Source organism: Hydra viridissima, unplaced genomic scaffold (assembly GCF_058129835.1).
Source record: "Hydra viridissima isolate aposymbiotic clone 2 unplaced genomic scaffold, HvirCarnegie_v1 scaffold_145, whole genome shotgun sequence".
Classification (NCBI taxonomy): domain Eukaryota; kingdom Metazoa; phylum Cnidaria; class Hydrozoa; order Anthoathecata; family Hydridae; genus Hydra; species Hydra viridissima.
Genome location: NW_028324402.1, coordinates 1 through 25,288, shown reverse-complemented (window position 1 = coordinate 25,288; position 25,288 = coordinate 1). Strand labels below are relative to the sequence as shown.

The 25,288-nt window shown below is 28.7% G+C and overlaps 4 protein-coding genes across 8 annotated transcripts; 1 reads left to right on the top strand and 3 right to left on the bottom strand.

The window, feature by feature from the left end:
- The first annotated feature begins 1,678 nt into the window (after positions 1-1,678).
- On the top strand, positions 1,679-5,050 carry LOC149875838 (uncharacterized). 3 transcript variants are annotated; one of them, XM_090076141.1, is made up of 7 exons: positions 1,679-1,863; positions 2,072-2,160; positions 2,233-2,283; positions 2,463-2,532; positions 2,873-3,628; positions 3,716-3,814; positions 4,320-5,050. In XM_090076141.1, the coding sequence occupies exons 1-7, from the start codon at positions 1,686-1,688 to the stop codon at positions 4,361-4,363; spliced, it is 1,287 nt and encodes a 428-aa protein (XP_089932267.1). In that variant the 5' UTR covers positions 1,679-1,685; the 3' UTR covers positions 4,364-5,050. The 3 variants fall into 3 exon arrangements, with proteins under 3 accessions (XP_089932267.1, XP_089932266.1, XP_089932265.1); XM_090076140.1 differs by having other exon boundaries at positions 2,873-3,814; positions 4,320-4,395; positions 4,727-5,050; XM_090076139.1 differs by having other exon boundaries at positions 2,873-3,814.
- Positions 5,051-6,173: 1,123 nt separating this feature from the next.
- On the bottom strand, positions 6,174-10,160 carry LOC149875837 (uncharacterized). Of its 3 annotated transcripts, none has more exons than XM_090076137.1 (7): positions 9,512-10,160; positions 9,215-9,303; positions 9,092-9,142; positions 8,843-8,912; positions 7,561-8,502; positions 6,994-7,055; positions 6,174-6,629 (listed from the first exon to the last, which is right to left on the bottom strand). In XM_090076137.1, the coding sequence occupies exons 1-6, from the start codon at positions 9,687-9,689 to the stop codon at positions 7,012-7,014; spliced, it is 1,374 nt and encodes a 457-aa protein (XP_089932263.1). In that variant the 5' UTR covers positions 9,690-10,160; the 3' UTR covers positions 6,174-6,629; positions 6,994-7,011. The 3 variants fall into 3 exon arrangements, with proteins under 3 accessions (XP_089932263.1, XP_089932261.1, XP_089932264.1); XM_090076138.1 differs by having other exon boundaries at positions 6,181-7,055; positions 7,561-7,659; positions 7,747-8,502; XM_090076135.1 differs by having other exon boundaries at positions 6,174-7,055.
- A 189-nt stretch (positions 10,161-10,349) lies between these two features.
- LOC149875836 (uncharacterized) lies at positions 10,350-14,559 on the bottom strand. Its single transcript, XM_090076134.1, has 2 exons — positions 14,171-14,559; positions 10,350-12,926 (listed from the first exon to the last, which is right to left on the bottom strand). Exon 2 carries the CDS (start codon positions 12,924-12,926, stop codon positions 10,689-10,691), a length of 2,238 nt encoding a protein of 745 aa, XP_089932260.1. The 5' UTR covers positions 14,171-14,559; the 3' UTR covers positions 10,350-10,688.
- A 3,986-nt stretch (positions 14,560-18,545) lies between these two features.
- Positions 18,546-23,499, bottom strand: LOC149875835 (mucolipin-3-like; the record flags this gene model as incomplete). The annotated part of the gene is made up of 10 exons (XM_090076142.1): positions 18,546-19,032; positions 19,133-19,233; positions 19,373-19,579; positions 19,662-19,784; positions 19,978-20,079; positions 20,450-20,599; positions 20,680-20,801; positions 21,110-21,206; positions 22,039-22,135; positions 23,409-23,499. Coding segments are annotated over 10 exons (1,193 nt in total), but the record flags the coding sequence as incomplete, so codon positions are not given.
- Positions 23,500-25,288: the final 1,789 nt, after the last annotated feature.

The window sequence follows — 25,288 nt, the reverse complement described above, 5'->3', positions numbered from 1 at the left end:
TGTCTTATAATGTGCACCAATTACTTCATCTTCCCTCATGTGCTCGTCTATGGGGGCCTTTATTATCTTATTCTTGTCATCAGTTTGAAAATTTTAATGGCATTATTTTATCTCTTTTAAATGGTACTCAAGATATATCTACTCAAGTAATAGATCGATTTTCATATTTAACTACATGTAACATTCAAGCTTCTCATTCTAATATTATAGACGAAGATTGCATTGACTTTTTGGATGACATGTTATTTTCTTATAATTTTAATTTTAAAGGAGTTATTATTGGCTCAATTAAAGTCTTAGATAAAGGCTGTAATTATAATATTCCTTATTGTGAGAAACTGTTTTTTGAGCATTATTTAGGTAAGCATATTTTTGAAATTCAAAAATATTACAAAGTTTCTATTGCCAAAAACATTTACCATATTCGTCATAAGAATGTTTGTCATTGTGACTCACTTGTTAAACTTACTTGTGGATCATTTTGTAGTATTGAATATTTCTTTATCTTTGAGATGAATGTTTTTGCTTGTGTTAGATTTTTAAAAACAAGTCCGAAAGCAGCTAAGCATATTTTTATGTATACTTATGCAGAATGTCTATCTATAATTTTTGCAGAGCAAATTATACAAAAAGCTTTTTTGGTTGAAGATTGTGTTGTTAGTATTCCTGATTTATGCCCTTTTTAACTCTTCTATAATTATTCTTTGCATAATATTATTATTTGTATTATTATTGCTTTTTATCTTTGCATGATGATTTGTTTGTAACATTGTAATTTTTTTTTGTGAGCTGTTTACATAATTTTTTTTTGGTGAACTGTTCTTTTTTTGGTAAACTGCAATTTTTTTTTGTTAACTATAATTTTTTTTGGTGAACTGTAATTTTTTTTTGGTGAATTGTTATTTTTTTTTTTTAAACTGTTGCATTTTATATTTGTGATAAAAAATTACATGTAACCTTCAACAGTTTATGTTGGCTTGTCAATTTTGTAAAAACTTCTGGTTTAAAAATATTGTTTTTCTTTAGAATTGTTTTTTTATTTTATAAAGTTAATATTTACATTTTCTATAACTACTGGGTTACTGTTTTTTTTTTAGGGTTACCTAGGTCATTTTATTCACTTTCCTACACAGCAACAATTAGAGTGTTGTTATTTTAAGCAGTAGTGGTGTTGTGGTAGAGCGCTCGCTTTATAAGCGAGAGGTTCCAAGTTCGATCCCCACCATGTCCCTGGTAGTACCGCGCTCAACTTGTTTCTTCATGCAGCGGCCTTGTTCATCAAGGTTTGTGTTTTGGAGTTATAGAGTTGAGAGAGGGTTATAACCACAATTAAGTAGCCTCTTCATCTGTAGTGGCCTTCTCAGCCTTGGGGAGGTGAATTAACAAAAAAAAAATTTCAGAAGCATGGTACTGGTTAAAATTGGATAATTTTCATTTAATCTACTGTCTCCCTAGACCGTTGCAATTTCGGTTACAATATATTTAACTGCTTATTTGTTGTTACAATTTTTAAATACTTAAAGTCTTATTAATATACATCTATAAATTTATGTAATACAGATCTATAACTATACATTGCTAATGAGGTATTAGATTTAATAGCAACTTATAATTTACTTCAAAATTTTTTCAAAATTATGTATTTATTTGTAATCTTTAAATTTACTTAAGTCTTAGTATTCATAATGTCTAAGTTTGCTGTTGTACAATGGTCTCGCAACGGAACTGTCTCTGTTGAATGGGATACATCTGTACTTAACAGGGCTTTTCTTGTAAATAACAAAGAGGGTGATATAAGATACACAAAACTTACTAATCGAGATGAAGGCCCCATTGAGAAGGGTAAAGTTATATGTGTGGTTGGTAAGCTTCAAATTTGAAAATATTTTAAGTTTCTTTTGAAATTTTATATTTAAAGTTGTTAATTATTTCAATTGCGTATGTTTCCAGCATTTAAGATATTTCATATAATGACATCGTTAGTAGTCTTTTATGTTTGATGTATTACAAACATCTGTTTTTAAAGATATATTTAACATTTATGAAATAGTAATTATATTATTATATTTAGACAGTTTAGAAGAAGCATTATTGAAAAAAGGCTCACTTCTCAAGAAAAAAAAAGATAAGAAATTGCTAAACATAACAAATGAAATTGAGGTTTATATATTATAAAATTTACTTTGAACAAGATCAGTTCAAACTCTGGATAAAACTTTGTTTACTTTTAAGGGTTCTGTTAGAGTTGAATATATAACAGTTCAGCAAATGGAGTTATTGTTGGTAAGTTTATTCTGCTAATAGTTTCATTTATAAAGATGGCTGTAACTCTTCCAAAATGGAACCTCATCAAAATCATACAATTTTAGAAAAGCAGACATTATGCATAAACAAAAATTGATTGACCTATCCTGTTTATTCATAAAATATAGTTTTGTGTCATATATTTTTACAATACCTAGAATACTCATACTATAGCATTAAAAGAAGATTTTGCTAAGAAGCTAACAACATTGTACAAAAAAATAGAAAGTAAGTAAACAGTCATTTGTATTCCAAATAAAATACTGGCATAGCTGAGATCAATTTTGGCAATTCTATTTCTTTTTTTTACAATAATAAGAGTTTTATTATAAAATGTTTTAAAAATTTTAAATGGAATTATAATAGCTAAACATTTGCGATTTACTTTATCAGCTGTTTTATGACTATTTCTAGTGTACTTCATTTTTCTTTTAGACATTCACTGCTTGTGACCATTCAGTAAATTTAAATGCTCAACTTTTCTGTTTTATAAAATCCTCTGTTTAAAATACCCACAGTTTTATAATGCCCTATGCTTTTAAATGTATGGATTTTATTTCACTTTTAGGGCTTGTTAGCAAAGCAGAAGAAGGTGACTTAAGCGAAGAGTTGCCAAGAAAGAAAGCAAAAATGTTGATTTCCCAACCATCAACAACCCATTCAAAACCATCTCCATTATATTTACAACCAACAAATTCACAAATACAACCTCTTTTATCACAAACATTACCAACAACTCCTCCTTTCTCAACCCAATCCCAACCCAAACAATTCCAGTCTTTTTCAACTAATGACTCCATTAATGAACATCCTGATTCCTCACTTTTTCTTAACAATCATAATTCGTTTCATGAAAATTTGTTCAATTCAATTGACTTCAATCGACTTCAATCGGAAAACATTCCATCGACTTCAAATTCATTTCAAATGCCTTCTCCACCTTTTTCACTACCAGCACAACTATATTCTGTTCCACAAATGCCACCACCATTGTTGCATTCACAACCAACATCGCTAACAAATTCACAACTTCCACTATCAATGCATTCACAACTATTAGAACAAGTACCAGCACATTCATTAGTTTCCCATACAACACAACCAACAGATTATATATGCAGTGACAAAGAAGTCACTGAAAACATGATTCCTAATAGAGTCTTAACAGCACCAACAGGAAAAAAGCTGGTCAAACAGTTATTAGGCCATTTTTATGAAAGAAATAAGTTGGTGAATGCTTCGCTATCAGGAAAAAAAGGCTCTTCAAAGTTTTCTGTTTCAAAAAAAGTTGGCCTTGATCCAGCTGTGTTGCATTTAATAACAGGTAAAAAATTATTAAATTTTAACACTTATACTCTGGAATTCCAGAATCAATTCAATACGAGAAATTGCTTATCTGCAATTTTTACAGAACTTACAATATCCAAGTTTCCGAATTTTTCGAAAAATGATGTCAGTGTTACGCTCTGTGAAAAAATTAATGACGAGCGCAGAGCTTATTTTAAAGCAGGTATTATATTTTAATTGTATTACTTTTCGTATTTAATTATAATTATATCACTAGTTTTCATCTTTTATAAATAACAAAATTTTGTTAGGACTACTATGTCTTAATTTTATTTTATAGAAAAACAATAAATAATAGGATTTTTTAATTTCAACTAGCTTGTGACTTTCGTCTGATTTTTTATTTTTTTATTTTAATCTTGTAATTATTATTATTGTTTTAGTATATTTTTTTAGTATTAATTATTTTGATTACCGTATAATCTCTAATAGTAAGGCCAGGTTTATGTTTCAGAGTCACCAATCAAATTTTTTTATTTTAAAGTAATTATCGATTTTTAAATATACATATGTTTTTGTTTTTATAATTTATCCTTGGTTTTTAAAGTTAATTATGTTTATACCTGTTATACTATTTTATGTTTGCTTACTATTTTACTGTTTATTTTATATATGTTTTTATATAATTATTATATATGTCCTTTATATATTGTATCATTTTTTTTTAGCTCCGAAGTCCCAAACGGAAAAGAATGCGTCAAGCACAATTTAAAAGACATACTTACGAACGTACTCACGAACTTAAAAGACATACTTACGAACGTACTCACGAACTTAAAAGACATACTTACGAACGTACTCACGAACTTAAAAGACATACTTACGAACGTACTCACGAACTTAAAAGACATACTTACGAACGTACTCACGAACTTAAAAGACATACTTACGAACGTACTCACGAACTTAAAAGACATACTTACGAACGTACTCACGAACTTAAAAGACATACTTACGAACGTACTCACGAACTTAAAAGACATACTTACGAACGTACTCACGAACTTAAAAGACATACTTACGAACGTACTCACGAACTTAAAAGACATACTTACGAACTTTACTCACGAACTTACGATTTTCTTAAATTTTTTTTGTTTTGATTACTTGTCTGTGGAGAACGAACCGCTAAACTCATGATTTTTTCGCCTCAAAATATACTAAAATATACTAATAAATAAAATTTAAAAAAGTTTAGATAAATTATCAGGAAAAATAAACAAATTGCATTTATTCGAAAACAAAAAATGTACGTACAGCCTTTTGGTTCTCGACTAATGAGATACACATTTTTTTAATTCAATTTTTTTTCAAAGTTTTTCAAACAAGCTCGTGTAAGCTTATGCAAAATGATTATGCTTTATTAAATTTTTTTGTAGATTATGTTTTATGATTTAAATCTCTATCAAAACAAAAAAATAAAAATACAACTGATTTTCTGTTTTGTTTGTTTAAATGGTTAAAATAGAAAAAAAATTGATTTATGAAAATTTGTATTCATACTTAAGGTAGTTTATTACTTATACATTGTATTTTTATTCTAAATATCGATATTTTTAAATAAATGTTATATTAAACTTTTTTTTTTCCTATGCTTAATTTGTCTTATTTCGCGCTTCACGGTTTTAAATATTTAAAATGTTTATGAAAGTTTTAAAAAAAAATATATCCTAAAAAATAAAATTCCAGCGAATTCGCTAAACTTCCAATTTTTATATATAAACATGAAAGTTAACTTTCATAGCTAATTAGCTATGAAAGCTTTTCTAGTGAACTTCCAGTGATCTTTAAAGATCACTGGAAGTTCACTAGAAAAGTTCACTGGAAGTTCACTGGGTTTTGGAACAAGATCACTGGAAGTTCGCTGGAAAAGATCACTGGAAGTTCGCTGGGTTTTGGAACAATTTTTCACTGGAAGTTCACTGGGTTTTTTTGTAAGGGAGAGATGAACTTTTTGTAGACCAACTCTGTAACATTTTCCTTTGAATCGGTTTCCATGGCAAGACGAATGTCCCTGTTCATAGCTGCAATTTCGGCCTTGATTCTTTCATTCGCCAAATGACTTTTGTGCGTCTTTTCTGCTAGCTTTTAAGCACAACCCTTACAAAAAAACCCAGTGAACTTCCAGTGAAAAATTGTTCCAAAACCCAGCGAACTTCCAGTGATCTTTTCCAGCGAACTTCCAGTGATCTTGTTCCAAAACCCAGTGAACTTCCAGTGAACTTTTCTAGTGAACTTCCAGTGATCTTTAAAGATCACTGGAAGTTCACTAGAAAAGCTTTCATAGCTAATTAGCTATGAAAGTTAACTTTCATGTTTATATATAAAAATTGGAAGTTTAGCGAATTCGCTGGAATTTTATTTTTTAGGATATATTTTTTTTTAAAACTTTCATAAACATTTTAAATATTTAAAACCGTGAAGCGCGAAATAAGACAAATTAAGCATAGGAAAAAAAAAAGTTTAATATAACATTTATTTAAAAATATCGATATTTAGAATAAAAATACAATGTATAAGTAATAAACTACCTTAAGTATGAATACAAATTTTCATAAATCAATTTTTTTTCTATTTTAACCATTTAAACAAACAAAACAGAAAATCAGTTGTATTTTTATTTTTTTGTTTTGATAGAGATTTAAATCATAAAACATAATCTACAAAAAAATTTAATAAAGCATAATCATTTTGCATAAGCTTACACGAGCTTGTTTGAAAAACTTTGAAAAAAAATTGAATTAAAAAAATGTGTATCTCATTAGTCGAGAACCAAAAGGCTGTACGTACATTTTTTGTTTTCGAATAAATGCAATTTGTTTATTTTTCCTGATAATTTATCTAAACTTTTTTAAATTTTATTTATTAGTATATTTTAGTATATTTTGAGGCGAAAAAATCATGAGTTTAGCGGTTCGTTCTCCACAGACAAGTAATCAAAACAAAAAAAATTTAAGAAAATCGTAAGTTCGTGAGTAAAGTTCGTAAGTATGTCTTTTAAGTTCGTGAGTACGTTCGTAAGTATGTCTTTTAAGTTCGTGAGTACGTTCGTAAGTATGTCTTTTAAGTTCGTGAGTACGTTCGTAAGTATGTCTTTTAAGTTCGTGAGTACGTTCGTAAGTATGTCTTTTAAGTTCGTGAGTACGTTCGTAAGTATGTCTTTTAAGTTCGTGAGTACGTTCGTAAGTATGTCTTTTAAGTTCGTGAGTACGTTCGTAAGTATGTCTTTTAAGTTCGTGAGTACGTTCGTAAGTATGTCTTTTAAGTTCGTGAGTACGTTCGTAAGTATGTCTTTTAAGTTCGTGAGTACGTTCGTAAGTATGTCTTTTAAGTTCGTGAGTACGTTCGTAAGTATGTCTTTTAAATTGTGCTTGACGCATTCTTTTCCGTTTGGGACTTCGGAGCTAAAAAAAAATGATACAATATATAAAGGACATATATAATAATTATATAAAAACATATATAAAATAAACAGTAAAATAGTAAGCAAACATAAAATAGTATAACAGGTATAAACATAATTAACTTTAAAAACCAAGGATAAATTATAAAAACAAAAACATATGTATATTTAAAAATCGATAATTACTTTAAAATAAAAAAATTTGATTGGTGACTCTGAAACATAAACCTGGCCTTACTATTAGAGATTATACGGTAATCAAAATAATTAATACTAAAAAAATATACTAAAACAATAATAATAATTACAAGATTAAAATAAAAAAATAAAAAATCAGACGAAAGTCACAAGCTAGTTGAAATTAAAAAATCCTATTATTTATTGTTTTTCTATAAAATAAAATTAAGACATAGTAGTCCTAACAAAATTTTGTTATTTATAAAAGATGAAAACTAGTGATATAATTATAATTAAATACGAAAAGTAATACAATTAAAATATAATACCTGCTTTAAAATAAGCTCTGCGCTCGTCATTAATTTTTTCACAGAGCGTAACACTGACATCATTTTTCGAAAAATTCGGAAACTTGGATATTGTAAGTTCTGTAAAAATTGCAGATAAGCAATTTCTCGTATTGAATTGATTCTGGAATTCCAGAGTATAAGTGTTAAAATTTAATAATTTTTTACCTGTTATTAAATGCAACACAGCTGGATCAAGGCCAACTTTTTTTGAAACAGAAAACTTTGAAGAGCCTTTTTTTCCTGATAGCGAAGCATTCACCAACTTATTTCTTTCATAAAAATGGCCTAATAACTGTTTGACCAGCTTTTTTCCTGTTGGTGCTGTTAAGACTCTATTAGGAATCATGTTTTCAGTGACTTCTTTGTCACTGCATATATAATCTGTTGGTTGTGTTGTATGGGAAACTAATGAATGTGCTGGTACTTGTTCTAATAGTTGTGAATGCATTGATAGTGGAAGTTGTGAATTTGTTAGCGATGTTGGTTGTGAATGCAACAATGGTGGTGGCATTTGTGGAACAGAATATAGTTGTGCTGGTAGTGAAAAAGGTGGAGAAGGCATTTGAAATGAATTTGAAGTCGATGGAATGTTTTCCGATTGAAGTCGATTGAAGTCAATTGAATTGAACAAATTTTCATGAAACGAATTATGATTGTTAAGAAAAAGTGAGGAATCAGGATGTTCATTAATGGAGTCATTAGTTGAAAAAGACTGGAATTGTTTGGGTTGGGATTGGGTTGAGAAAGGAGGAGTTGTTGGTAATGTTTGTGATAAAAGAGGTTGTATTTGTGAATTTGTTGGTTGTAAATATAATGGAGATGGTTTTGAATGGGTTGTTGATGGTTGGGAAATCAACATTTTTGCTTTCTTTCTTGGCAACTCTTCGCTTAAGTCACCTTCTTCTGCTTTGCTAACAAGCCCTAAAAGTGAAATAAAATCCATACATTTAAAAGCATAGGGCATTATAAAACTGTGGGTATTTTAAACAGAGGATTTTATAAAACAGAAAAGTTGAGCATTTAAATTTACTGAATGGTCACAAGCAGTGAATGTCTAAAAGAAAAATGAAGTACACTAGAAATAGTCATAAAACAGCTGATAAAGTAAATCGCAAATGTTTAGCTATTATAATTCCATTTAAAATTTTTAAAACATTTTATAATAAAACTCTTATTATTGTAAAAAAAAGAAATAGAATTGCCAAAATTGATCTCAGCTATGCCAGTATTTTATTTGGAATACAAATGACTGTTTACTTACTTTCTATTTTTTTGTACAATGTTGTTAGCTTCTTAGCAAAATCTTCTTTTAATGCTATAGTATGAGTATTCTAGGTATTGTAAAAATATATGACACAAAACTATATTTTATGAATAAACAGGATAGGTCAATCAATTTTTGTTTATGCATAATGTCTGCTTTTCTAAAATTGTATGATTTTGATGAGGTTCCATTTTGGAAGAGTTACAGCCATCTTTATAAATGAAACTATTAGCAGAATAAACTTACCAACAATAACTCCATTTGCTGAACTGTTATATATTCAACTCTAACAGAACCCTTAAAAGTAAACAAAGTTTTATCCAGAGTTTGAACTGATCTTGTTCAAAGTAAATTTTATAATATATAAACCTCAATTTCATTTGTTATGTTTAGCAATTTCTTATCTTTTTTTTTCTTGAGAAGTGAGCCTTTTTTCAATAATGCTTCTTCTAAACTGTCTAAATATAATAATATAATTACTATTTCATAAATGTTAAATATATCTTTAAAAACAGATGTTTGTAATACATCAAACATAAAAGACTACTAACGATGTCATTATATGAAATATCTTAAATGCTGGAAACATACGCAATTGAAATAATTAACAACTTTAAATATAAAATTTCAAAAGAAACTTAAAATATTTTCAAATTTGAAGCTTACCAACCACACATATAACTTTACCCTTCTCAATGGGGCCTTCATCTCGATTAGTAAGTTTTGTGTATCTTATATCACCCTCTTTGTTATTTACAAGAAAAGCCCTGTTAAGTACAGATGTATCCCATTCAACAGAGACAGTTCCGTTGCGAGACCATTGTACAACAGCAAACTTAGACATTATGAATACTAAGACTTAAGTAAATTTAAAGATTACAAATAAATACATAATTTTGAAAAAATTTTGAAGTAAATTATAAGTTGCTATTAAATCTAATACCTCATTAGCAATGTATAGTTATAGATCTGTATTACATAAATTTATAGATGTATATTAATAAGACTTTAAGTATTTAAAAATTGTAACAACAAATAAGCAGTTAAATATATTGTAACCGAAATTGCAACGGTCTAGGGAGACAGTAGATTAAATGAAAATTATCCAATTTTAACCAGTACCATGCTTCTGAAATTTTTTTTTTGTTAATTCACCTCCCCAAGGCTGAGAAGGCCACTACAGATGAAGAGGCTACTTAATTGTGGTTATAACCCTCTCTCAACTCTATAACTCCAAAACACAAACCTTGATGAACAAGGCCGCTGCATGAAGAAACAAGTTGAGCGCGGTACTACCAGGGACATGGTGGGGATCGAACTTGGAACCTCTCGCTTATAAAGCGAGCGCTCTACCACAACACCACTACTGCTTAAAATAACAACACTCTAATTGTTGCTGTGTAGGAAAGTGAATAAAATGACCTAGGTAACCCTAAAAAAAAAACAGTAACCCAGTAGTTATAGAAAATGTAAATATTAACTTTATAAAATAAAAAAACAATTCTAAAGAAAAACAATATTTTTAAACCAGAAGTTTTTACAAAATTGACAAGCCAACATAAACTGTTGAAGGTTACATGTAATTTTTTATCACAAATATAAAATGCAACAGTTTAAAAAAAAAAAATAACAATTCACCAAAAAAAAATTACAGTTCACCAAAAAAAATTATAGTTAACAAAAAAAAATTGCAGTTTACCAAAAAAAGAACAGTTCACCAAAAAAAAATTATGTAAACAGCTCACAAAAAAAAATTACAATGTTACAAACAAATCATCATGCAAAGATAAAAAGCAATAATAATACAAATAATAATATTATGCAAAGAATAATTATAGAAGAGTTAAAAAGGGCATAAATCAGGAATACTAACAACACAATCTTCAACCAAAAAAGCTTTTTGTATAATTTGCTCTGCAAAAATTATAGATAGACATTCTGCATAAGTATACATAAAAATATGCTTAGCTGCTTTCGGACTTGTTTTTAAAAATCTAACACAAGCAAAAACATTCATCTCAAAGATAAAGAAATATTCAATACTACAAAATGATCCACAAGTAAGTTTAACAAGTGAGTCACAATGACAAACATTCTTATGACGAATATGGTAAATGTTTTTGGCAATAGAAACTTTGTAATATTTTTGAATTTCAAAAATATGCTTACCTAAATAATGCTCAAAAAACAGTTTCTCACAATAAGGAATATTATAATTACAGCCTTTATCTAAGACTTTAATTGAGCCAATAATAACTCCTTTAAAATTAAAATTATAAGAAAATAACATGTCATCCAAAAAGTCAATGCAATCTTCGTCTATAATATTAGAATGAGAAGCTTGAATGTTACATGTAGTTAAATATGAAAATCGATCTATTACTTGAGTAGATATATCTTGAGTACCATTTAAAAGAGATAAAATAATGCCATTAAAATTTTCAAACTGATGACAAGAATAAGATAATAAAGGCCCCCATAGACGAGCACATGAGGGAAGATGAAGTAATTGGTGCACATTATAAGACATATTCTCTCTACCATACAAACCAGGAAATTCGTAAACAAATCGATTAATTAATAATGTGGCTTCATTAACAACACTTTCAGATAATACCTTATTATTTAACATAAAAACAACATTAGATAAAAGAATAAAATGATCAAAAAACTGCGGAAGCAAAATATCACATAAAATAACAGGACCATAAAAAACTAAAAAATTAAAAAACTCAACACCTTTCCAATGTTTTATGCAACTTAATGATCGTGGAGTCCGCCTTATATTGCTTGGCACACTAATTACAGATAACCGATTATTTATAACAGTACAGTGTCTACGAATAGAAAAAATAGAACCAGAATAACAACTATCAAACCAGAAAGAAAACATAGCTTTCATAACACCAAGCTCTATACAGTGCAAATTATCAACAACTGTTCCATTTACACAATCAAAATTAGGCAATCTTACTAATGGTGAAATATCTAAAAACCCTTCAACCACATTAACACAAAAAAAATCTGTATTGCTTCTACAATTCATAGTAACATCAGAAAATGGATAAGTCATACAAGACCCCCTGCCTTTTGGAACTCTTTCCCCTCTAGAAGAACACCAATGACAACCATTATAACCATTAAATTGCCTACGACAAAAAACCAGAGCTCTTGCAATTGTATCACATGAAAAAATAGATACATGAAAAAAAACACGAACATTATTAGATAAGAGTATACCATTAGTGGATAGGTTAGTAAAAATATCAACAAAAGGAGATAAAAATAATTGTATATTTGGTTTTTTAAAACCCGACCAGAGACCAAAAAACAAAATATTAGTAATTTGCAATGAATATGGAAAACTATGAATGGATGCTAGCAAAGGCCACAAGGACCACTTTGATGATTTGAAAATGGGAACTCCATCAGTATTAACAACAAGTCTAATTGTTGCTTGCCCATTTTCTTCAAGATCTGCTAAATGTATCCAATTGTTATCGCAAGTATTTTTAAGCTGTTTGTTTATGTTTAAAATATGAAAAAAATTGCATTTCTTATGAAGATAGGATGATGTAAAATATTTCAAACATTTTGGACACTGCTTATTAAGACTTAAAGCAACTTCACAAACATCACAAAAAAAAACTTTTTCATATAACTCTTTTTCCTTCTTAAAAAACTTCAAAAACAAATATTTAGATGTAGGCAAAACACTGTGTGGCAATAAAATAGTTAAGAGAGTTAACAACGCCTCTAAGGCTTCGTAGGACAAATTAAAGCGCAAAACAAAAGTCATTATGCATAAACATGCATTAGAGACATTTATCTTTGCCCCAGGATACAGAGGTGGACTCTCTGAACTTTCATTTTCATCAAACTCATCATTGATTGTTTCATTTTTTGGTTCATCTAAGTCAGATAAATGATCCATAAATTCATCGTCAATAGAATTATTGTCATCAGAGGTGCTCTCATTCTGTTGTTGAGCACAGTTAACTTTTGACATCCTCCATTGTGTTGTTCTTGGAATACTTACTTCGCCTGATTGCCATTTCTTGTAGCGACCAATTCTAGGCATCTAAAATAAAAGAGGCAAGCAGGCAAAATTAAACTTTAGTTAAACAAGATTAACATCAGAAAGAGAACAAGAGAAACGATTGTACTAAACCTAATTGTGCTTAAATAACAATGATGCTTATTTAACAGCTAGTTCTTTAGTATATACAATACAAACTATACTTTTATTTGATGAAAATTTTTTTATCAAGTGTATGATGTATATATAAATATCAAATGCATATATATGTTAAATGAAGGTGTTTAAGCGGTATAAAATTTTATAATTTTATTTAAATTTTATAATTATTCAGAAAATTTAATATTCTTTTGAAAACTATAAAACTTACAAAATATCTATTCTGATGAGTCTTAATTGATGAAATTTTCTGATGTCTTAATTGATGAAACACAGTGTAAAATGAAATAAGTTTGATAAATGATTTTTACTAATTTATTATTGCTATGTTCTTTTAAGAACATTGAGCCCTCTATTTTAAGAATACATTTAAAATTATTCGGATATATACGTGTATATATATATACGTATGTATATATATATACGTATGTATATATATATACGTATGTATATATATATATATATATATATATATATATATATAAATACATATATATATATATATATATATATATATATATATATATATATATATATATATATATATATATATATATATATGTAAATACATATATATATATATATATATATATATATATATATATATGTGTGTGTATATATATATATATATATATTTTGAAATTATAAATATATATTTTGAAATTATAAGGACCCCTTAAAATATTTTTTATTCCAAAAAAATTTTAAACCTAGTGTTTTTGTATTAAATAGAACACATTTAGGGGGTGGGAACAAATTATTTTCAAAAATGCTGTTTTTGGGACACCCTAATACACACACACACACACACACACACACACACACACACACACACACACACACACACACACAGATATATATATATATATATATATATATATATATATATATATATATATATATATATATATATATATATATATATATATATATATATATGTATATATATATATATATATATATATATATATATATATATATATATATATATATATATATATAAATCAATCATTATCTATTATGTTCAATAATCTACAATAAAGAAATTTATAATAATAAATTTTTGTGAAATTATAAAGTTGAATATGAACTCGCTTTAATAAAAATGAACATACTGAACAACATACCTGTGGTTTTGGAAATTGAGTAGAACTTAAAATAATAGAAACTGAAACTGTGGATATAAAAAAACAACGTTTACTTTATTACAGAAATTGGAAAAAAATTTTCAAGATGTAATATCTGTCAAATTTCAAAAAAGTTATGTTAGCAAAAGTTATATCAATATTGAGTTATGAAACCCGCGGCGTTTTCGATTATTGAAAATCAGCGCTAAATTTCCACTCAGGTTTTAGATCACTGGAAATAAAATGACGTTTTTTGTTAAACTTCCAGTGAACTTCCAGCGAAGTCGTAAAATTTGCGGAAAACCCAGCGAACTCGGTGAATTTCCAGTGATCTTTTACATTTCCAGTGATCTTTTACATTTCCAGTGAACTTTCACTGGAAGTTCGCTGGGTTTTTTTGTAAGGGCTGCCAACAATACTCGCTGGAATTCTACATACATGTGTGTGCAGAGTGTCTTTGACATGAAAGAACCTCTTTTGGCAATAAAAGCAAGGCCAGGTATTGACCCAGCAGATGTTGCATCTCTTGTGCCCTCTGAATTGGAGTTTAAAATCTTTGAGAACTGTTGCCTACTCTCAAATTGTTGGCAAAGACATCTGAGAGACTCAGTGCAGATAAAAAGCCAACTCTACACATCGTTGTTGGTGGTCTCCACAATTTGCAGGACCACATCAACAGGGTTGAATTGGTCAAGGATGATTTGTCAGACACAAGCAAATCTTTTTTGAGAACTTTTTCAGTCAAGCTTGATAAAAGGTTTCCCAATGCTGGCGCTCATACCATTTTTCTTGGTGTAGGTCATCTCCTTAATCCTTACTACAAGGGTGTGGCTTCCAAAAAATTTGGAACCTATGATAAAACCTACAAGTACTTGGTTGAAAACCACACCAATCATCATGAATGGCTCAACAAAATTATGGATCAACCAACGGCCACTGCAAACTTGGAGTAGGAAACAGATTCGTTGGCTCAAGACGTGATTGAATTTCATTCTCAACCCACAGCAATATCGGACAAGTCCGACATTACCAAGGAATGGGATGTCTACAAGAATATGCATCCCTGGCCAATGAAAGAGGCCCAGGAAATTGTTCTTGGGTTTTGGAAAAAGCATGAAATGACTTTACCTCTTTTGGCTGAAGCAGCACAGCGTTACCTGGCAATTCCAGCATCTTCGGCCACTTCCGAGAGGGCCTTCTCTGCAGGAGGAAACATAGTCACACACAAAAAGACCAAGCTTCAGCCGGAAAATGTTGAAAAGTTGCTTTAGATCCAACAGAACTATGACTTTGTTCAAATCAAGTCCTGGAAACTGACCTCAGAAGATGACAAAGATCCTGGAAGGGCATTCACAAAAATTCTAAAGAGAGATCTTCACTTTATCTTTGCCTTTAGTAAAATCTTAAATTTTGCCACTTCCATTTATTGCTTCTAAGTTTTTTGTTTTAGCTTTAAACTTTTAAATTCTTTTTAAACTGAAATTTTGCTCAGTTTAAAAAAATTTTGTAAATTTCCTTCCAGATTTGTTGTCTTAAGAGAGTGATCAAGCCAATATTGTTGAATCAGATGATGTGGTTGAGATTCAGCTTAATCCAAGACTGCCAAGTCAGCCGATGTCACGAGCAAGTACGGCCTCCTCTAGAATCTCTACTGCTACAACATCTCATGTACCAGGTATTACACCACTAATCACCAGTTCAAGGAGTTCTGCAGCTCCTTTTGCTGGACCATCCAAAGCTCCTACTGATGCACCTTCAACTAGTGACCAAGTAAATGAATTGTTTGACAAAGTTTATAATTAAAAACTTTTTTTTATTGTCAATAAAATTTAGTTAATGTGCATTACAGTACAACAATCACAAATAAAATTAATGAAACACATGCACATTTTCATTTCAATTTTTATTTGTCTTGTTAAGTCTGGGTAAATAGTTTAATTACGATAAAGTAACCAAAACAATTGTAATGGCCGAGCCCCCCAGCAGAATACTAAATTTCACATTAAGGATTAACTAGTATGTCTCGTTATGTCTCGTTATGTCTCATTATGTCCCGTTAAAAAGATGTAAATTCCGGGAAATTGTGAAGCTTCTATTTTGTCCGGGACATCTCGTCCGTCTCGGTATCGTCCCGGATTTCGATTGAAAATTGAAAATTGTCTCAATATTTATCGCTAATCGGGACAAAGCTTTTAGGATCGTCTCGTCTCGTCTCGATTTAAAAAAGTAACGAGACGCAGACCCTTAGATATTACCAACAATACTGCTCTAATTGAAACCCTGCTATTAGAAGAGATTCCGGACTGTGACGAATAATCTGATGCAGGTGTGTCCGATGATGAAGTGGAAAATATTCAGCTACCCTCACCAAGAGGCTTGGATGAGGTTTTTGAAAGAGCTCTAGAAAATATTTTAACTGAAGATCCGCCATTGTCGCCTTCAAAACATGATGAACTGGAGTGCCCTGTAAATCAGGCACCACCATCACCAATACCTGGATCTAGTGTTCAGACTGATTTTTACCGGAATACATTCTAAATACTGAAGTAAAAGAAGACTATGTTGCTCACTGTAGCACCCCGACTGATATATTTTTAGTATTAATTGGAGATATTATTGATAATATTGTGTACCAAAGCAACCTTTATGCTACTCAGAAAGACAAAGTATTAAACCTAAAAAAGGAGGAACTTCTAACATTTATAAGTATGAATTTTTTTATGGATTAAAATACTCGTCCGGTGTGGAGAGATCATTATTCTTCGGCACCTGATCTCAACAATGCACTTCTTTGCAAAACAATGCCAAGAGACAGATTTTCTATTATTTTATCTCATCTGCATTGCAATGATAACTCCCAAATGCCTAGAGACTGCAAAGATAAGTTGTACAAAATTAGATTTATGATTGATGCACTCAATAAAAATCTTCAAGAGGTTTATAATGGTACTCGCGAACTGAGTGTAGATGAATCTATGATTAAATTTAAAGGTAGGTCTGTCTTAAAACAATATCTTCCTATAAAGCCAATAAAAAGGGGATACAAGTTGTGGTGTCTTGCTGACTAGAGAGGCTATATAAAGAAGTTTCAAATTTACCAAGGAAAGGACGAAGAACTGAACTCAAAGTTTACCGGCTATGGCTTGGGAGAGAAAGTAGTATTGAAGTTGACGGAACAAGATTGGAGTAAAGGGAAGATAGTTTACTTTGATAATTTTTTCTCGTCTGTTGGTTTGCTTGAGAAACTAAAAACTGAGAACACCTACGCATGTGGAACTATCCGAAGTAATAGAAAAGGACTAGCTGAAAATATGCTCGCTGATTCTCAAATGAAAAGGGGCGACAGTGATCATCGATTTTCAAATTTAGACATTGGATATTGGAAATGGAAGGATAAAAAAATGGTTCATTTAGTATCTAACTTTCATGGTAATGAAACGGCAAATGTGTTACGTAAAGAAAAAAATGGATCCAAGTCTGCCATTACATGTCCTGTAGCTGTCAATCATTATAATAGCTATATGGGCGGCGTAGATACAGGTTACTCAAGGCTTGAATACAATGAAAGATGCTAGTCAGAAAAGAAAGACTTCTACTGATAATACTGAGAAAGGTGGCCCTTGCAAAAGACGCAAATCTGGGTATTCCACTTTAAAAGACGTTCGCTTGGGTAATAGAGGCATCCATTGGCCTACTTTCGTAGAAAATAGGGGAAGGTGTGAGGTTTGTAGTTTGAAAAAGATTCAGTCGAAACTTCATAGTATATGTTCTCATTGCAAAGTGCTTTTGTGTGTAAATGAAAAGAAAAATTGTTTTGCTGAATACCACGAGGTCAATTTGTAATTAAAAACCTATCTATTTAATTATATGTATATATATATATATATATATATATATATATATATATATATATATATATATATATATATATATATATATATATATATATATATATATATAATTAAATAGATATTTGTTTATTTAGTATTGGATCTCATAGTTCCTAACATTGTAATAACACAAAGTTCCTGACGGTACTTTTAAGTCTAGGTCTTGGAAATAGTACTTCTAGGTACAATAAAAATCTTAAAATAATCTGAAGGTTTCCTTTTACCTACCTTATTATGATAATAAAGTTAAAAAGCGGAAATTCGTCAGAAATCACTACCCCGGCAGGAAAGGGTTAAGATATTTATCAGTTTTATATATATATGTATATATATATATATATATATATATATATATATATATATATATATATATATATATATATATATATATATATTCGATATTATCAATTATTATATTGTGTTTATAAATTAAATCATCTTTTATTTTGATATTATCTATTACACAGATCACTTTATTTCACTTTATTTATTTCACAGATATTTATATAAAATCAAAGCAAAGGTTTGCAAAAATACTTTTGTTATCCAAAATTCTATATGTAAAGACATTCGTAACAATATATTAACAAACTGCTACAGAAAACTTGGTTTTGAAATTAGAAAAACTACAATATCAATTTACAATGCTCGTAAAAAACAGAGCGAAATATTATCAACCTTTTTTCAAAACAGAAAAGGTTTGTTAAAAGTTTACGTTTATTTCCTTAAAAAAAAAATCCTAAAGTAAATATTCAAGGCATAAAAGTTAAAAAAAAAAAAAGAGAAAAAATCCACAAGAAACAAACACGTTAAAATATTACTTCGTTCATTTAGGGCCATTATTATCTTTTAAAGAATATTAGAAATTATCATTCCAGGGATGCTGATACAATAGACAATCGACTTGAAGATAAACCTTCGATGTTTACTTTAGTTAGATTTGTGCCCCCTCTGAGGTTATATTCTCGTATACTACAAAGACGTTTATGTTAATAAGGCAAAAATGAATAACAGAATCTCCACAAGAAAATTTTCATTAAACAACATTAAGCATAGAAAACTAAATACATACCATCGAGGGCAGCTTGGTGTAAATCCTTCATTACTGTTCCCTGAAGTCGTGCGGCCCATTATAAATACTTCAATACGTGTAGGCGGCATTCTTCCCCAGTCCTCCACAATAAAAATAAAATATAAAATTTAAGGTGATCTTGCCGTTTCAAAAAATCAAATTTTTTTGAAACGCTTAGATCACCTTAATAAAATATCAACATAATTTAAATTCAACGAATCATGGGATGTAATTTAATACCTTGAGTCTTTCATAGGTATCCCCAACTATACTTATGAAGGTACTCAACACAATATAAATGAACAGTGATACAAAGGCGTATAGATAGATTTTACTGAAAATCCAGATGGAGGTGCTCAAGCGACTCATGGTCGCAAATGTTGCAAATATATCGTCTCCATTAAGTAAAGAGAAGAGACCTTCAGCTGTCGATAGGAAGGTTTGGAACTAAAAGAAAGTGTTGCACAAATTTGTAGCCACTTCGCATTTTTATCCTTTAAGATGTTTTTTTTAATACCACAAATCATACCTTGAGATGATAAGGCCCCAGGACAATCCATCCGCACAAAGTAAAACCGGTAAAGATAAACATAGCACAAAACATAAATCGCATCAGATTTGGTGCTGCATATCGCAGAGCAATCAATAAAATCTAAAGAATGATTGCCTTAGTAGTGGTGAATTTAATAACTAAATTTATTGTTTGGAAAAAAGTTTCTTTTCTTGCATTGATTTTGGTTTTAATTTTGGAGCAAGGATTGTAAAATTCATTATTGCTATGAAAAACTTTTAGACCACAAATTTTAAAACAGCTCGAAGGTTTTAAAATGACAGGAAGGACTTACATTAAAAGTTTTCAAGTAAGTAAAAAAGCGAAGCATGCCAGTCCAAACAAGCACCACTCCAAGTCCTAGCAGCACACTGCAAATATTGTAAAACTGAATATCCTAAAATCACACTTAAGCATAAATACTTGCATATCAAAAAACAAAACTAATTCAAACTTATGCACTATTTAACTACATGAATCGAGTGTAGGTTAAAAAATAAAAAGAGATTTTACAATTTGTAATAAATTTCAAGTTTTAAGAAAATATTTTTATTTAAATTTATTTACTTTATCAAACTAACACTAAAACAGAACGTTCTAGATAAGTAATATTGATATACCAAAAATATTTGCAAGTTTGAAAAGTATAAAAAGCGGTACCAAAATGTAGACAACATCATTAAAAATTTAGATAAAAGTTATCATTACAACATTACAAATATTATTTTTTATTAACTATAGTAAAAAAAGAAATACTTTTCACATACTCTTTCATCAACACGGATTTTGTAGATAGAGCCAATGATAGAAAGCAAATCACTAATCACAATAACTGCAAACCACTTGTTGATAAGCTCAAGTAGGTCCCATCTGGTGAGTTCTTCACCTTTGTAGTCAGAAAAATATTTTTGTGCAGCCTGAAGAAAATTGTTTACCAGTCACTAAAGTTGACCTATTATAACTAGAGCTTTAATAAAGATAAATATGTAAAACACACTTCAGCCAACATGATAGATTTGGCAAGAGAACGAACACAGAGCAAACTTGACAAGCTGCAAATCAATATGACCAAAATGTCAAAAGTGATCAGAAGATCTTGAATGACTGTATTGTCTTCCCCTAATAAAAAAAAAGTTATACAAACATTAAACCTTTTCTGTTTAACAACTAATTCAAGGGGGATTTATAAGGGGGAAAATACAAATAAACATTAAATAAAAACACAATACTTTTTGTTAAGCCAAATTTAGGATCTTGTAAATATAGTTTAAAAATAAATTTAAAAACATCAGACCAGCTTTTTATTTGTACTTACAAGTTGAAACCTCTTCAAATTATTTGAATGATACTTTAAGATTTTTAAGTTTTTTTTCTCTCCCTCCCTCCTCTTCCCTCCCTTTTAGCAAACTAAATACTTAGTAAAATACCTAATAGTAGAAATTTCTCAGGACAATTTTTAATGTCTTCTGTCATCTGAAGGGCAACACGCAACTGCCCATCATGGTTTGAATTATCAATAGAAATCTAAAGATAAGTTGAAAAACTAAAGTAAGAATGCTTTTATAATGGTTCTAGGTAAGATAAGCCCAGAATTACCCAGGTTAAATCCTTGTGCAGTGGAGGCTCAAGGGTTATATGCATATTTGAAATATTATCACCTAAAATGTTGATTAAATCTATTCAAATCATTAAAGACTTTTTTACATAAAATGGTGGTTCAGGAGCTGTTAAGATAACCTGTAATGATTGATTGGTGCAAAAAGTTGGATTCACACTATGAATTAACACTTCATTAAGAAAAATAAAAATGAAGAACACCTTCAAGAAAGAAAATACAAAGAGGTAAATTTTGTAAATATGTAAATTTTGTAAATACTTTTTGAAACAAATTTTATTTAAACTTCTTTCTAAAAGAAAGAATAAACGAAATTAAAAAAAAAATAAAAGTAAAAAAAATCCAAAAAGCTTCTTTAATTGTTTAATGTCCTGTAAAGAACTTCTGCCTAATGTTTACTGACAATGTTTTACCCTTGTAACAGTAAATGAAATATATTAGGAGATTAAGTTAAATGAATCATGAGATAAACTTTAATTTTACTAGACTGGGACTTTTTTTTAGTTGTATGCTAACTTGAAACAATAATATGTGGGATTATACATGTGATTGCAAACAAAATATAATGAAAAACAATTTAGCTTGTTTAGGCTTTAATTTTAAAAATGGCTGGCACTTAAATGGGTAAATAAACAAAAAGATGGTGTGTAAATAAGTTACAAAATTAAAAAAAATATTACACATCAAAATAAGAAATCAAAATTTTATTAAATTAAACTGACAAAAAAAAAATATAAATACAGTATTTTGCATTTGCAAACATTCTGGAAGATGCCGTAGCTTTAAACCATTCAAGAAGACCACACTCAAATCAAACTTCAGTTGAATAGAAACCACACTAAAAATTTTTGATAACAAAATAAATCTTCAATGGTTCAAAAATAATAATAATAACAATTATAATTAACAACAATAAGAATTATAAAGATATATTAAAAATGATTTTAGCACCTTTAAAAGTTCTTGTAACGTTATTTTATATTAAACAGATGTAACTGTTTTATGGTTAAAAAAATTTAAGTGTTAAAATTAATGAACTTATGTATAAATAATGTATATATATTCTGCTGATTCATTCAATGCATTAAGGCATAAAAATAATGAAAAATTACTTTGAGTACAGTTAAAAAATTTTTTTATAAGTTAAAAAATGCAACTAAAATAAATTTATTTATTATATATGATTCTTATCATTCAAAAATTTCCCTAAATTTTTAACCTAATTTAATTAAATTGAATACTTTACTATCACCTTTTAATATAACTTAATTTAGAAAAAAAAAGAAAGTTAAAGAAATTCTTTTTAGAGCTGATATAGGTGATATTGTGGAGCCTATATAAGACAAGACTTTCTCAGATCTATATGTATTCTATGTATATTTATATATATGTTTTCTATGTATATGTATATATATGTTTTCTTTGTATATGTATTACATGTTTTCTATATAAAAACATATAGATCTGAGAAAGACTCATGATCATGCTGCATCATGATCTTACTTTAAATTGAATGCTTTATTATAGCCAAATGTTGTTATGTCTTTACGCATTTAACATATTTCACCGTTTTATTTGTTTCATATACATTCTCATGTTAAGCAGAAAATTTTATTTTTATTGTGTAGAATAAGTAAATAAAAAATAGTTTTTAAAAATAGTTTAAACTTGTGTTGTTAGGTTGAACTATTTTTTTTGCTGTTTTATTCTAATAATTGCAGGCTGATTACGGATTCTATAATACCAAATGAGGCTGGAGCAGTGCCTTACTAAGTCCTATATTATTACCACAAAAAAATATTTAACATTGTTTGCATTTGGTGATGTAAATATATTTTTGTAAATTTAGTTGCAATTAGCTTTTATATCAGAATGACACAAGACAGATAAATATTACTACTTCAATATTTTTGTTACAAGTATCATTATGAATTCAAGTATTAAAAAAATATATAAACTTTTATTTCTTATAGTTTTTCAAACTTTAAAACATTGAAATGCTTATACAATAACTTGCAATAATTAAAGCAAATAAATAACATTGCATAAATTTCTTATTTTATGTTTCTTTATAAAGCATTTGCAGAAATGCTTTATAAAGAAATGGTTACCTGTCAAAGAAACTTTTCTGATTCACTATATTGTCCAAAAACCTATCAGACAACGAACTCTCACAAACTAAAAAAACAAATTTAAATATTACTTTACATCAAACCAGAATTTTACATTAAAATTCTAAAACTTTTATGTATTGGGTTGGTGCATAATTCTTTTTTTCACAATAATACTCTTATCTTCTCATATCTATGTTTGCCAAATTCCTTACTTTTTTTGAGAAAGATTGGAATGCATCCTAGTCATTTCATGATCTCAACAAATTTTTTAACAAAGGACTAATCAGCTAAAACCAGTTTAAAAGATAGCTTCAGCTGGTTAATCTTTTGCCGCAGCTCAAATTGGGCAATCCAAACTTTACAGATGAAGAAGGAAGAGGTCAACCATCAAATTTTGATGAACAGGTACTTTGGTAGCTGTGGAAGAAGACAAAAGTTCAACAATCAGGAAGTTGGCCAAAGAGCATCATGGTCAATAAATGAATATGGAGCAATTATTGATCATGATGCTCTTTGGCAAACTCAACCATTACTCATTGATGATTTGGAAATTTTGATTAGTAACTTTTTTATGGAGATTTTGAGATCAGAAACTCAAGATACATAAAAATGAGTTAAAAGCTAAGAATTAAAGAGGCAAATAGGTATGAAAGATGGCCCAAGATCAGCAACAAAGAAGTAGCAAGTAGGTTAATAATTTTGAGAATGACATTGGAAATACTCTAAAAAAAATTAACACGACAAGTGACATTTAACATCATCTAGAATTTCATCCAGAAGTTCATGTTATAAAATTTAAATATGAAAATAATAGTTATAGTTGGTTGGTTATATCATAGTTGGAAGAAGGCAGTTGGGAATCTTAGTTATATCATAGTTGGAAGGTAGCAGTTCCTTTTAATGGAATAGGTTTATGTATTATCTATATAAATCTGTACAAAAAGAATCAGCTAACACAACTTGAACATAATTTGTAAAAATTACAGCAGCTTTTAAAAAATCACTCTATTACTGTTTCAAAAAAATAAAAATTAGCATAAATACAGTTTTAAAATTCATTTTAATGAACTAAATTTAAATTTGCTGTATTTTTAATACTGTATTAATTCTAATTTTTATTTTGTACTGTAATAGGGTGACACTTATCTTTGAAGTTTTAAAGTATGATTTTTATGTATTAACCACTAAACAAGTTTATGGTTTTATTTGAACAAAATTTAGAGGTAGCTCGATGATATCAAAATGTTACCATAACACAATAAAGTAAAAGCAAATCATTTAAATAGGCAACTATATCGTAATTTTCAATAAATTAAGAAAAAAAAAAATTTGAGGTGTTTAATATTAACTGTAGGTACTATAGTTTGCACTTTTTCTCATATTATATCACCACATGTGACAGGCAGCCATCTTATAAAAATATTTTATGTGCATTTTACTGCTTTGACAAATTTTATAGTATCATTATGCTGTTGATGAAGGTTCCTGTAGGATTCTAATACCATCATCGCTTCATATTTCTTTTTTACAATGAGACAAACATCTTTTATAAGTAAATATATTATTATACAAAAAAAAACAACATATAACATTTATTATTATTATTATGATCATCATTATTATCATCATCATTATTATCATTATTATTCAAATATTATCATTACAAATGTAATCATCTTTATAATAATAATATCCACCAGATGCCAATACTATCTTGATAAAAATTCATAAATTGTCATGAAATTTTTTTTGCTTATAATTAGCTGTTACTATATTAACTTCTTAGTAAGTTACTATATTAAGTTTGATTCTGATTTATTAATAGAGTTTTATGCATACTTTATTAAAACAGTTTAAACTGCAAACACCATTTTTAC

Bases quoted from the DNA above. Each gene is read 5' to 3' on its own strand.
- LOC149875838 (XM_090076140.1), top strand. From the start codon at position 1,686: ATGTCTAAGTTTGCTGTTGTACAATGGTCTCGCAACGGAACTGTCTCT. The intron at 1,864-2,071 runs GTAAGCTTCAAA...TATTATATTTAG, and splicing joins TAAAGTTATATGTGTGGTTG to ACAGTTTAGAAGAAGCATTA. The intron at 3,815-4,319 runs GTATTATATTTT...ATTTTTTTTTAG, and splicing joins CAGAGCTTATTTTAAAGCAG to CTCCGAAGTCCCAAACGGAA.
- LOC149875837 (XM_090076135.1), bottom strand. From the start codon at position 9,689: ATGTCTAAGTTTGCTGTTGTACAATGGTCTCGCAACGGAACTGTCTCT. The intron at 9,143-9,214 runs GTTTATATATTA...TTTACTTTTAAG, and splicing joins ACATAACAAATGAAATTGAG to GGTTCTGTTAGAGTTGAATA. The intron at 8,913-9,091 runs GTAAGTTTATTC...TACAATACCTAG, and splicing joins AGCAAATGGAGTTATTGTTG to AATACTCATACTATAGCATT.
- LOC149875836 (XM_090076134.1), bottom strand. From the start codon at position 12,926: ATGCCTAGAATTGGTCGCTACAAGAAATGGCAATCAGGCGAAGTAAGT.